The sequence below is a fragment of the Stylophora pistillata genome, chromosome 14 (genome assembly GCF_964205215.1).
Source record: "Stylophora pistillata chromosome 14, jaStyPist1.2, whole genome shotgun sequence".
In the NCBI taxonomy this organism is placed as follows: domain Eukaryota; kingdom Metazoa; phylum Cnidaria; class Anthozoa; order Scleractinia; family Pocilloporidae; genus Stylophora; species Stylophora pistillata.
This window is the reverse complement of record NC_142532.1, coordinates 22,847,600-22,860,731: the sequence shown is the minus strand read 5'-3', so window position 1 is coordinate 22,860,731 and position 13,132 is coordinate 22,847,600. Positions and strand designations below refer to the sequence as shown.

The 13,132-nt window shown below is 41.5% G+C and overlaps 2 protein-coding genes across 6 annotated transcripts; both read right to left on the bottom strand.

Moving 5' to 3' along the window:
• Positions 1 to 1,546: 1,546 nt before the first annotated feature.
• Positions 1,547 to 7,940, bottom strand: LOC148717108 (tetratricopeptide repeat protein 28-like). 5 transcript variants are annotated; one of them, XM_088744745.1, is made up of 3 exons: positions 5,869 to 6,764; positions 4,367 to 5,628; positions 1,547 to 3,646 (listed from the first exon to the last, which is right to left on the bottom strand). In XM_088744745.1, exons 1-3 carry the CDS (start codon positions 6,747 to 6,749, stop codon positions 2,043 to 2,045), a joined length of 3,747 nt encoding a protein of 1,248 aa, XP_088600871.1. In that variant the 5' UTR covers positions 6,750 to 6,764; the 3' UTR covers positions 1,547 to 2,042. The 5 variants fall into 5 exon arrangements, with proteins under 5 accessions (XP_088600871.1, XP_088600873.1, XP_088600872.1 ...); XM_088744747.1 differs by having other exon boundaries at positions 1,547 to 3,578; positions 5,259 to 5,731; positions 6,332 to 6,764; XM_088744746.1 differs by having other exon boundaries at positions 1,547 to 3,578; positions 4,059 to 5,628; positions 6,349 to 6,764.
• Positions 7,941 to 12,083: 4,143 nt separating this feature from the next.
• LOC148717107 (uncharacterized) lies at positions 12,084 to 12,904 on the bottom strand. The gene is made up of 2 exons (XM_088744684.1): positions 12,765 to 12,904; positions 12,084 to 12,633 (listed from the first exon to the last, which is right to left on the bottom strand). Exons 1-2 carry the CDS (start codon positions 12,902 to 12,904, stop codon positions 12,084 to 12,086), a joined length of 690 nt encoding a protein of 229 aa, XP_088600810.1.
• Between the last annotated feature and the right edge of the window lie 228 nt (positions 12,905 to 13,132).

The following is a 13,132-nucleotide window of genomic DNA, read 5'->3' as shown; positions in this document are numbered from 1 at the left end:
TTACTTTAGCAGGGACCACACTTGCAGTTTCCCCTTTGCTAGATAAATTATCAGTAGCGCTACCGTGATTAACGTTAACTACACTAATTGAATTAGGGGCACTGTCAGTACCACCATTTACTTCATTACTAGACACTAGTTCTCTATCATTATTTTCAGTTGACCCAGAAGGGGTCTTACCCGAGGCGTCTGCCTCTCTAGTTTGCTCATCATTCGGAGCCTCACTATTTGCTTTACAATTACTGACTTTACTCTCTGACCCAGTCCGAGGAGAAAGATCAGTATTAGCGCTGGCATTGGCTAGATACTCAGCGAGCTCAACCTCTTGTGGGGCACTATCAGCAAGTTGTCTAACGAAACTAGTAGCGGCAACAGACAGCATTTGGACTGCCTGGGTAGCATAAGCCTCATCCTCAAAGAGGGGAGCACCCGACACCGAGGCCTGGGTACTAGCCGCTATCCCATCGGCCACAGGGTCACCACTGGCCGGGGGGACGACAGGGATCTGTGCCTGCACCAGTTGGCCGCTGGAGTCCAAAACAGGGGTGCCCAACTCCATGCCTGACACCTGGGAGGCCGCTTCACCCACCAAGGGATCGGCTTCACTGTCACCATCGACAGCGTCTTCGCACTCGATATCACCAGCAGCCTCAGCAGCATCGTCCTCATCAATGTCACCCCCATCATCGCCAGCCCCTTCCTCCCCACCAGGATGGTGGTGAAGCTATAAAGTCTCCCCACATGATTCCACATTTGTGGTACCATTTATTCCATGCCAGAGTGCTCAAACTAAAAACTAGTGAGCTTCGCACTATTGCACGACACGAGTCATCCTAATAGAGTGCTCGATTTGGACATAAAAGCAAAGGGTATCAACAAAACTCATAACATTACAGGGGTATCTATGAACGTCCAAGGTGCTGTGTGAGGATGCATTCAAGGGCACCTATATCTGAGGGTATCAACAAAACCAATGCAATTACAGGTCTTTACAAAGGTTTATCATACAACCTGTTCGGCCCCGCTCGTACAACCCCATAGAAAACCATAGTGAAAGCTCACGTGTGTAGGGCCGGACGGGTTGACGTAAGCCGGTCCAGAAAAAGCCGTCCGGCTGTAGTGTACTTGTAACGCGACTCTGCTCACTGCTGTTACAAAAAAACGAGTAAAAGCAGTGAACAAAAAGGAGAAAGCAAATCACGGTTTTCGATGAATTATGAGTTTCTTGTTCCGACTCGAAAAAATATAGGGAAAATTTTATTCTAGAATTTTTCTTTTAGTTTACCTGTGCGCGCCAGTCAATCGCGTCCTGTTACGGTTAAAACAAACTTAGGCAGAGGTCATATGATAAAATGCTTATTGGCTGAATTAGGTCGGGCTGAACAGCAAAATGTTTGGTTCTCGTTCATGACGCATGGACCTCGCTGCGCCCGGTCCTTACGTCATGACCTTGAGGCAAATATTTTCCCGTCCAGCCCTCTAATTCAGTCAATAAGTACATAATTTACTGATGAGAATACACGGGTTTGCATAAGTATTACAAATGTTTTTGTTTTAAGAAAGTTATTTTTATTTTGGAATGTTGAACCACATTATTTCTTGTCAAAAGCTTTGCAAAAATATCCAAGAAATTTATGATTTAAGAAAAAATCCTATTCCGCTCCATACATTTTATTAAAGTTTCCTTGGATTGACTAACTAATCAATCACCTTTGGAAAAGGATCAAAGTTTTCTTCGCTTGACGAACAAATCGCGTTCGAAAACTGAAAAATTGTCAAAATCTGCTGAGGTCGTTAACTTAGCTGGACTGTAGTGACTAAAACAAAATGGCTCCTAAAGCTTTTTAACTTTTCAATTCTTGGTAAGAGAGAACTTTACACTGCCTTGTCTCAGATTATTAAACTTAGATGTCCAATGAGCTCTTTACAGAAATGCTTTCCTTTGTGTATATATCCAACCTACTACAGGTCTAATGATTAATATAAAGTTCCGAGCTTCACGAAGTCCGTTTATTCCACCACAAGGGTTTTATTAATTAAAGTCATGGTTCTTGAGGTGCACTGGGCACTGGCCAATTGGTAAAATCAAATGTCACGTTGTCACCCATGAGCATAAATGGTGCCCATTGAGAAATTTTGTCGAACCCGTTATTTCGCATCCACTCCCTGGCCTTGTGGAGGGATTCACTGGCACTTTCACCGCGAAGCAAATGGTAGTAGAAAGAAGTCATGAACTGCTCTGTGGCTGTGTCATCCAGGGCCCAACGTGCTGCTAACACTGAGCGAGCTCCGGATCCTAAGAACGCTCGGGCAATTCCAATGACTCCCTCGGTTCTAATCTGTCCACGAGCACTGTGACAACAGCTAAGTACCACTAGTTTAGCTCGCAACCGAGTTTTTGAAATATCCGCCATGGTCAAGAGATAATCTTCTTCTCGTGGAAAAGGTGGGGTTAGTGTAGGGTGCTTAGGAGAAAGAGCAATCTCCCCTCTTTCGGCATCACCATGTGCAGCAATGTGTATGAGGCTCACTGAACTTATCGCTTGGAGTACAGCATGCTTTTTCACGGAATCTCCAGTCAAAGGCGTGACACCAAGAAGTCTTCCAATCATATCTGCTTCCTTTCCAGCGCACGGCAATGGTGTTATGTTTCTGCGTCTTCCCTTGTAAATCACCTCTCCAACCCTAGGGTCACCCACTATTAGTGCCCCAGTATGGCTGTGGTAGTCTAGAGGACTGTCTTGCACAAGCCTTAGAGTCGTCAGTGAGGGAACAATCCGAATCCTGCATGTCTCTGATAAAAACTTGCCTCCTTCGTCAGCCAAGGCTGCAAATGGCACTAGGTACAGGCAGGAATCAGGAACAATGATGATCTCGGGCTGCTTCAGTAAACTGGCTACAGGAGCGATGATTATCTTGTAACACAAGTGCAGATTTGTTTTAAACTCTTTGGCATCGTAGTCACGTAAGATTGCGCGGTTGTCGTCGTGAAGTGACATCAGTTCGGTGTCATCTAAAGATCGATCTTCGCATTTCTGTTCGGCCGGTAAAATGGCGAAGCTGCGAAAGGTTTCTTTAAAAAACTCATCTAAATCAGGGACTAACCCGGTCACATCGTTTGCTTCAAGGTTCACTTTCTCCTTTGAAAAATGAATAGCTCCCATTGCTTTGAGAATCCAAAACCATATCTCCTCTTTACCAACCGAAATATACAGGCATGCGCTGTCTGCTTCTCTAGCGATAATCTCTTGAATGCCACACCAAGATTGTGGATTGCCTGAGATCTGCTCTTGGACAGAGTACCGAGCAGCTATCAAGTCGGCTAGGCCTCTTGCCCGTCTCAGCTCTTCGACGTAAAGGGCGTCTTGTGACTTTCCGGTGGAAGAGAGCAAGTGACTGAGCAACTTGTAGGGAAAGGTGCCGTGCTCTTCTAAAAGCGATATTTGAAACCCATCGTTGTCTTTGAGAGAACCTCTCAAAGTGTCGAATTTATCGATGCTTTGAAAAAGATACAAAGAGGCATCTTCAAGATGAGATTGTGACACCTTCAACACCGACAGAACACAAAGGATTTTTAACTCGTGGAAGTGATGTCCAATGTCTCTGCTTAATCGGAGAGCCCTCGTGAGGTATTCTTCAGCCATAGAACAGTTACCAAGGAATAGGAAACACGATCCTAGCTTTCCGGAATGGACTACTACTCCTTCTCTGTAACCGATTTCTATGTCAATTGCAAGGGCTTTCTCGTAATATTTTACAGCCTTATCAAATTCGCCACGCCGAAAGGAAATTACCCCAAGGTGGCAGTAATCTGTTGCTTCTCCGCTTCTGTCACCGATATCCAATCTAATTTCCCTTGCCTTCTTTAGATAGCTGTCGGCCTTTGCATACTTTCCAAGCGATAAAAACAAGTCTGTTAAGTTTGAATAACAACTTGCTTTTCCTTTTCTGTCGCCAATTTCTATTCTGATATCGAGTGATTTCTCATAATATTTTCGGGCCTCGTCATATTGACCAAAGAATGCGAACAACGTTCCTAGGTTTCCGTAGCTTGTTGCTTCCCCATCCCTGTCGCCAATTTCTATTTTGATAGCGAGTGCCTTCTCCATATATTCTAGGGCCCTGTCATACTGACTAAGCGATTGGAACAATATTCCTAGGTTTCCGTAGCTTGTTGCTTCTCCATCCCTGTCGCCAATTTCTATTCTGATAGCGAGTGCTTTCTCCTGATATTCTCGGGCCTTGTCATATTGACCAAGGGATTCGAACAATGTTCCTAGGTTTCCGTAGCGGCTTGCCTCTCCATGCCTGTCGCCAGTTTCTATTTTGATAGCGAGTGCTTTCTCCTGATATTCTCGGGCATTGTCATATTGACCAAGCGATTGGAACAATGTTCCTAGGTTTCCGTAGCTTGTTGCTTCTCCATTCCTGTCGCCAATTTCTATTCTGATAGCGAGTGCTTTCTCCTGATATTCTCGGGCCTTGTCATATTGACCAAGGAAGCGGAACAATGTTCCTAGATTTCCGTAGCTTGTTGCTTCTCCATTTCTGTCGGCAATTTCTCTTCTGATAGCGAGTGCTTTCTCCTGATATTCTCGGGCCTTGTCATATTGACCAAGCGATTGGAACAATATTCCTAGGTTTCCGTAGCTTGTTGCTTCTCCATCCCTGTCGCCAATTTCTATTCTGATAGCAAGTGCTTTCTCGTCATATTGTCGGGCCTTGTCATATTGACCAAGCAATTGGAACAATGTTCCTAGGTTTCCGTAGCATTTTGCTTCTCCATTCCTGTCGCCAGTTTCTATTTTGATAGCAAGTGCTTTCTCCTGATATTCTCGGGCCTTGTCATATTGACCAAGCGATTGGAACAATGTTCCTAGATTTCCGTAGCTTGTTGCTTCTCCATCCCTGTTGCCAATTTCTATTCTGATAGCGAGCGCTTTCTCCTGATATTCTCGGGCCTTGTCATATTGACCAAGCGATTGGAACAATGTTCCTAGATTTCCGTAGCTTGTTGCTTCTCCATTTCTGTCGGCAATTTCTATTTTGATAGCGAGTGCTTTCTCGTCATATTGTCGGGCCTTGTCATATTGACCAAGCGATTGGAACAATGTTCCTAGATTTCCGTAGCTTGTTGCTTCTCCATCCCTGTCGCCAATTTCTATTATGATAGCGAGTGCTTTCTCCTGATATTCTCGGGCCTTGTCAGATTGACCAAGGAAGCGGAACAATGTTCCTAGGTTTCCGTAGCTTGCTGCTTCTCCATTCCTGTCGCCAGTTTCTATTTTGATAGCGAGTGCTTTCTCCATATATTCTCGGGCATTGTCGTATTGACCAAGCGACTCGAACAATGTTCCTAGATTTCCGTAGCTTGTTGCTTCTCCATCCCTGTCGCCAATTTCTATTCTGATAGCGAGTGCTTTCTCCTGATATTCTCGAGCCTTGTCATATTGACCAAACGATTGGAACAATGTTCCTAGATTTCCGTAGCTGGTTGCTTCTCCATCCCTGTCGCCAATTTCTATTCTGATAGCGAGCGCTTTCTCCTGATATTCTCGGGCCTTGTCATATTGACCAAGCCGTTGGAACAATGTTCCTAGATTTCCGTAGCTTCTTGCTTCTCCATCCCTGTCGCCAATTTCTATTTTGATAGCGAGTGCTTTCTCTTGATATTTTCGGGCCTTGTCATATTGACCAAGGAAGTGGAACAATGTTCCAAGGTTTCCGTAGCCTGTTGCTTCTCCATCCCTGACGCCAATTTCTATTCTGATAACGAGTGCTTTCTCCTCATATTTTTGGGCCTTGTCATATTGACAAAGCGATTGGAACAATGTTCCTAGGTTTCCGTAGCTTGTTGCTTCTCCATGCCTGTCGCCAGTTTCTATTTTGATAGCGAGTGCTTTCTCCATATATTCTCGGGCCTTGTCATATTGACCAAGCGATTGGAACAATGTTCCTAGATTTCCGTAGCTGGTTGCTTCTCCATCCCTGTCGCCAATTTCTATGTTGATAGCGAGTGCTTTCTCCTGATATTCTCGGGCCTTGTCATATTGACCAAGTGATTGGAACAATTTTCCTAGGTTTCCGTAGCTTGTTGCTTCTCCATCCCTGTCGCCAATTTCTATTTTGATAGCGAGTGCTTTCTCCTGATATTCTCGGGCCTTGTCATATTGACCAAGTGATTGGAACAATGTTCCTAGGTTTCCGTAGCTTGTTGCTTCTCCATCCCTGACGCCAATTTCTATTCTGATAACGAGTGCTTTCTCCTCATATTTTTGGGCCTTGTCATATTGACAAAGCGATTGGAACAATGTTCCTAGGTTTCCGTAGCTTGTTGCTTCTCCATGCCTGTCGCCAGTTTCTATTTTGATAGCGAGTGCTTTCTCCATATATTCTCGGGCCTTGTCATATTGACCAAGCGATTGGAACAATGTTCCTAGATTTCCGTAGTTGGTTGCTTCTCCATCCCTGTCGCCAATTTCTATGTTGATAGCGAGTGCTTTCTCCTGATATTCTCGGGCCTTGTCATATTGACCAAGTGATTGGAACAATTTTCCTAGGTTTCCGTAGCTTGTTGCTTCTCCATCCCTGTCGCCAATTTCTATTTCGATAGCGAGTGCTTTCTCCTGATATTCTCGGGCCTTGTCATATTGACCAAGTGATTGGAACAATGTTCCTAGGTTTCCGTAGTTTGTTGCTTCTCCATGCCTGTCGCCAGTTTCTATTTTGATAGCGAGTGCTTTCTCCATATATTCTCGGGCATTGTCATATTGACCAAGCGACTCGAACAATGCTCCTAGATTTCCGTAGCTTGTTGCTTCTCCATTCCTGTCGCCAATTTCTATTCTGATAGCGAGTGCTTTCTCCTGATATTCTCGGGCCTTGTCATATTGACCAAGTGATTGGAACAATGTTCCTAGGTCTCCGTAGCTTGTTGCTTCTCCATCCCTGTCGCCAATTTCTATTTCGATAGCGAGTGCTTTCTCGTGATATTCTCGGGCCTTGTCATATTGACCAAGCGATTGGAACAATGTTCCTAGGTTTCCGTAGCTTGTTGCTTCTCCATCCCATGCGCCAATTTTTTTTTTGATAGCGAGTGCTTTCTCCATATATTCTCGGGCCTTGTCATATTGACCAAGCAATCGGAACAATGTTCCTAGGTTTCCGTAGCTTGTTGCTTCTCCATCCCTGTTGCCAATTTCTGTTTTGATAGCGAGTGCTTTCTCCTGATATTCTCGGGCCTTGTCATATTGACCAAGTGATTGGAACAATGTTCCTAGGTTTCCGTAGCTTGTTGCTTCTCCATCCCTGTTGCCAATTTCTGTTTTGATAGCGAGTGCTTTCTCCTGATATTCTCTGGCCTTGTCATATTGACCAAGCAAAAGGAACAATGTTCCTAGGTTTCCGTAGCTTGTTGCTTCTCCATCCCTGTCGCCAATTTCTATTTTGATAGGGAGGGCTTTCTCGTGATATTCTCGGGCCTTGTCATATTGACCAAGCGATCGGAATAACAATCCCAGGTTACCGTAACATTGTGCTTTGCCTTTTCTGTCGCCAATTGATTCCATAATGTTTGTTGCTTGCTCATAAAATATCCTGGCCTGTATAAACTTACTTTGTGCGTAAAGTGTTTGTGCCAGCTTTAAATTAAACCACCCTTTTATAGTGTCATCAGAGTGGTATAGGAGAAGTTTCCTGAGACATATTTCTTTACTTTTGTAATCTCCCCTGGAATCGTAAGCATGGAACATTATCATGTAAAAGCATTGGAAGATCGCGTTTGCCAATGAACTATTGATGCTCAACGCCTTAATGTTCAGTACTCTCAAGCATTCTTTACATAAATTGATGGCTTGTAACCCACGACCTGTGTTGAGAAGGAAGACTGCGATTTCCAAACTTATGTAAACGGTAAATAGAACTTCTTCTCTGTTGTCCATGTTGATCTTCTTGGTTGTCATTTGAAATAAATTAAACATCATTTACCACAGATGAGTGATTCAAACTTTAATTAATTAATGATTAATAGTATTGCTCGACGAGGCTTCCATTCGGTCTAAAGACATGAGATTCTAACAGGGATAGAGAAGGTCTTGGGTTCGAAAGTGAACGTAACGTTTGAATCAGGCAGTATTTACAGCGAAATCTCACTGTGGAAGGTTCGGTGACGTAATGAAATGCACCAGAAGGGTTTTCCAATCGATTGGTACCTTCAGGGCTTAGTCATAATTTTCCATTGTTATGTGTTTGCATGTAATATTAATCGGACATGACTAAAAGTTTCGAGCGATACAACTTCCGATGAGACGACTTTCCGGCGAGTTGACCGTAAGCCTTCCACCTAGGACCCATATATCCCCCCCCACCCATGTCCTCTTCGAAAACGTTTTACGTGCCTTTATATCAACCTGCTTCACTCCTTTTTCCCTCCCCGCTTGTCTCTCGTAAACGACAAGGGACGCAAAAGGGAAAGAGTGAGCCTGGGAACGGGATCGGTTTGCGCCTCTTGCATCGGAAATTTTCCTTCGATTATCAATCGACTTAGTAAAGCAGTATTTTCATTTGTGAGACTTAATTATCAGCACCTTTTTTTTCATTTATTGTACTATTCATTGGCTGAATCGTGAAAGAAATATTTCAAATGTGATTCTCTTTTCAATTTCTCAATATGTGCTGTTCGGTAGGTAGATCACGGTAATTGAAATCTTACATTTGAAACGAGATAGGAAATTTGAGAGATTTTGTCCTCATTGCTGCTTTTGTTTTGTTCTGCTTTGTCTTTTCGATAGTAATACGAGGTAAAAAGGAGATTTTATATTTCAGCTATGTCTGTGACTACCCGATGTCGTTTCAGGGGGCGCTTATTATTGTTTTCAATTTCCGACAGATATTGCAATTGTCGCAATCTCTCAACAAAGAGTCCTAACAACAAAAGGGAGCTGAAATTTCATCTCCTTTGTTGGTTGGTGCTTAATTGAACCTGTTTAGTTCCGTTCTAAGCATGAAAAGTATTCTTAAAATCAGAGAAGACGATTTGTGACAAGAAATTTCCATTCCAGACCCATCAAAAAAGTAATTATCTATATGATAAAATGAATCTTACACCGATTTTGATTGGTTCTTACTCATGGTCTATTGGAGGAAAGAGATAAAGTTGACTTTACTATTTTCAGAGGTTCTTTGTCGTAGAAAACAATTAGATTCCTATTAGTAATTAATTTTAGGGTATTATAAAGAAAAAAAAAACCATCCTTATTCCTTTATATATCTCGTTCCATGGACAAATTCATAGTTTCTCTTTTTGTATTCTGAAAATGTATTTATTCTTTCTGAATTTTTTCCTGTAGCTTTCTCAACGGTATAATTATGTTAACTTTATTTTGAAAACAGAACCGGTACAACTCACCTTCTAACGTTAGAAACGTTCCTTGTTCGTTTTGATGAAGGCACAGGAACTTGTTTACGATCCTCTGATGCTTTTCATCTGGAAAAGTAGAAAAAAATTCCTAAGTGAAAAATTTAGAAATTCATCAAAAGTATATTTTTGTTGTTCCTTGTCACGCCATCAAACTGAAAGCAAACCCATTTAATTGGCTTGAGGCCAAGAATCATTGGAATAATTAAAGACATTGAGAACCAAGAGCCTGCCTGAGTCTTTTGTTAGAGTCAAATATTTTCCGACGATAAGATATTCGCCCAAAAAATATACTGGGCGTAGTTTATGGGGGCTAATGTTGGTCCCTTTCAACGCTAGACTGCAAATTTTATTACCATACGGAAAACATATATTTTTTCTTTTTGCCTCAATAAACGATAAGATACCCATTGCGTACTGACAATGATGAAGAGACAAATAATCACTTGATACCATTATTTTTTTATACATTCAAGATAGCTTTCTCAGTCCACCATCTTGATATCTAGGAATAGCATTGGAGGTCATGTGAATGACTGGTAAAAAGTTTCATTTTTCATAGGTCTTTTCCTTTCGGTGTAAACCGTCAATGCTCTTGTATTCCGTAATATTTTTAATTTTGGAATTTATGGCGTCAAGCAAAAACAAAGGATTTCGACCGGCGCAATCTTCCGTTGAGTGTTAGCATCATAATAAATTTTCAAATCGTTTTTTCCCAGTTCTGTTGTATTCATATTAAAGGCCCGTACATATGCATCAGTTTAGAATAAAAGAGATCAACTCCTTTCATCATTATCTGATAATTTATCAGTTCCTGTTTTCACTGTTTTTGTTGAATACCTTTGATCGCGATTTTCAGTTTTCCTACAGTCGAACCTGTCTTAAGCGGTGTTCAGTGTAACCACCTCCCCCACAAATTACGATATCATGTGAACAACACATTCCCCTTTTCTCCTAATACTGGGATGCTGTTATAAGACAATGTTTTTGAACCCCTGACCAATCCCTCATTCGAGAAAACCTGCCCACCCCTAAGGAATTTGACGGTACATAAATTTTGTAAGTGTTATGATGGAACACAGAAAACAATCTTTTACTCGGCCGAGTTATCAGAAAATCCCTCATTCCCAAAACACCGCTCATCCGACCTTAAAAGTTTATGACAGCCTTGGAAAGTGAAACCTCAAAGTAAATTCAGAGAAATCAGATTTTTCTGGCAGCAAAAGGAGAAAAATAACCCGTTTGAAGGAATTTTTTCGATAAGATGCAGAAAGACTAAACAAAAACAATTTGACCTGATAAGAATGCAGTCTTTTTAAGTCAAATTCATTTAGGATCGTTATCCCCCTTTCTCTCCCCTCCATAAAAGAGGTATTATTTGTTGATCATCACTTGCACGAAGCCTCTTGATCTTGCAATCACGTAATTCTTACAATATTACCGTTTAATTAGATTAGTATCCCAAAGAAATAAACGAAGATAGTAATGTATTGTCTCCAAGGAGTACAACACTGATCAAACAAAGCCTTTTCTCTTATTTACCAACTTTGTCAGCCACCGTAAGTGGAAAATGAATAGCTCATGAAGAGTGGATCGTCACGCACAGATAGCTTACCGTTTGAAGATAGAGGCTCCAGTTGCGCCGTAACAAGTCTTGAATGGGATTTTGTGATAAAAATGCAACGGTTCTTGCAAAACAGTGTGTACTGAGACCGGATGTTACCTGTAAAAAAAGTAAATTACTGAGACCGGATGGTACCTGTAAAAAAAGTAAATTGTTTCATTTTTGAATCCTCAAATCCATCATCGATAAAAAAAGGTTGGACGTGCAAAACCGAAATACATGTATGTACATCAGATGGTGCTTCAAAAGAAGGGTAACAAATATCCGTCTCCTTTTAACTTTCCTTCATTGGAGGGAACAAGATGATTTTCAGTTAAGCTTTTGTAATGGACATTTGGTATTAAAAATTTCCACACAACGGTCGGAATCATGCTCGAGGTTGTTGCGTTAGCAGATAGCCCTTCGGCTAACTCAGAGGGTGACGGAATTTAATCCTCCGAGAAGGTAGCTTTAAAGAAATCATCATATCCAATGCTGGTTAACATACTAGTCAATTCATCGAATTTACTCAGTGTTTGATAGGTCAAGATTTATCTACTTATTTATTTATTTATTTATTATAATTTAATGGCAATGATGACGAATAAATAAATCTAAATGTACAAACAAACAAAGCCATAAGGATAATCTGTAAAAGAATGGAACACTCCATGCAAGACAGATCACCGTGTAGCTAGTCAAAATAAGTCAAATATAATGAGGGACAGAAAAATTTTAGATCAAAAATAAAAACATGAAAAACATCAATGTTTCTTACTTAAAAACTTCCTCACTCTAGAATTAAAAACTGCAAGACTAGGAGATAATCTAATATCTAAGGGTATCGAACTCCACATTTCAACAATTCTATTAAAATAAGTGGATTTAAAATTAGTCGTTGTCCCAAAATTCATATTCAAGGATAGTTATCAACATGTCTAAATCTGTACGGATCGTCCCGAGAATAAAAATTCAAAAACGGAAAAACATCCCCATTTAAGTATCCATACAAAAATGTAACATAAAGATAACGTCTCTTTTCAAGTGAAAGCAAATTGAGACATTTCAAGCGCTTGTCATAAGTAAAATTCCTTTTTCCGAGAATAAATTTTGTTCCCCTACGCTGTATGCGCTCAAGCTTTTCAATGTTTCTTTCTTGGTATGTGGCGACCACACAATTGTTCCATATTCCACTTGCGATCTAACCAACGTGCAGTACAGCATCTTCAGAGTTTCGGTGTCCTTCCAGCCTCTACAGGTTCTTCTTAGCAGGCCCAAGATTCTATTAGCTTTATTTTTAATAGCATCAACATGAGAGTTCCAGGAAAGATGATGGCTCATAGGCAAACCTAGGTCGCGAAACTCATAAACTTCCTCTATGTCCGATCCGTTTAGGGTGAAGCTAGATCTAAATGGTCGTTTCTTCAGGGTAATGCGCATCATCTTGCATTTCTTAACATTGAAGGTCATTCTGTTCCGTTGACTCCAAGCGCACAGACTATCTAGATCGTCTTGAAACATCATTTGGTCATTTGGACAATTTACCACCCTATACACCTTGCAGTCATCTGCATAAAGTGCCACAGAGCTTTCTTGGACTGCCTCAGGCAAATCACTGATGAAAAAAAAAAAAAAAAAGGGGCCCAAAATGGACCCCTGCGCACGCCAGATGTGATATTCAGCCAGCTAGAACTTTTGCCATCCATCACAACTCTCTGCTTACGACACGATAAATAATCACCACACCAGGCTAGCAGTGACCCTACTATTGCAAAGTTACGCAGTTTATGCAGTAGAATCGTATGGTTTACGCGATCGAACGCCTTAGCAAAGTCCAAAAACACAGCATCAACCTGGAGACCATGATCCAGCGCTTTGCTCCACATATGGTTAGTGGGGACCAGCTGGGTTAAACAGGAACGCCCTTTCACAAAGCTATGCTGCCAATCAGTAAGAAGAGGTGAGAGACTAGAGTAGATGGCACGATGGACAATTCTTTCCTGACATTTTCCTAAGATCTATAGTAGGGAAATGGATCTATAGTTCCCAACATTCTCCTTAGCATTGTCTTTAAAAATTGGTGTAACATTGGCTCTTTTCCTAGTCATGGGGAC

Coding starts and splice junctions, on each gene's coding strand:
- LOC148717108 (XM_088744743.1), bottom strand. CDS start 7,940: ATGGACAACAGAGAAGAAGTTCTATTTACCGTTTACATAAGTTTGGAA. Junction 3,677..4,015: donor AACGTTGTTCGCATTCTTTG/GTCAATATGACG, acceptor CCGGAAAGCTAG/GATCGTGTTTCCTATTCCTT.
- LOC148717107 (XM_088744684.1), bottom strand. CDS start 12,904: ATGTGGAGCAAAGCGCTGGATCATGGTCTCCAGGTTGATGCTGTGTTT. Junction 12,634..12,764: donor GTAGGGTCACTGCTAGCCTG/GTGTGGTGATTA, acceptor TTTTTTCATCAG/TGATTTGCCTGAGGCAGTCC.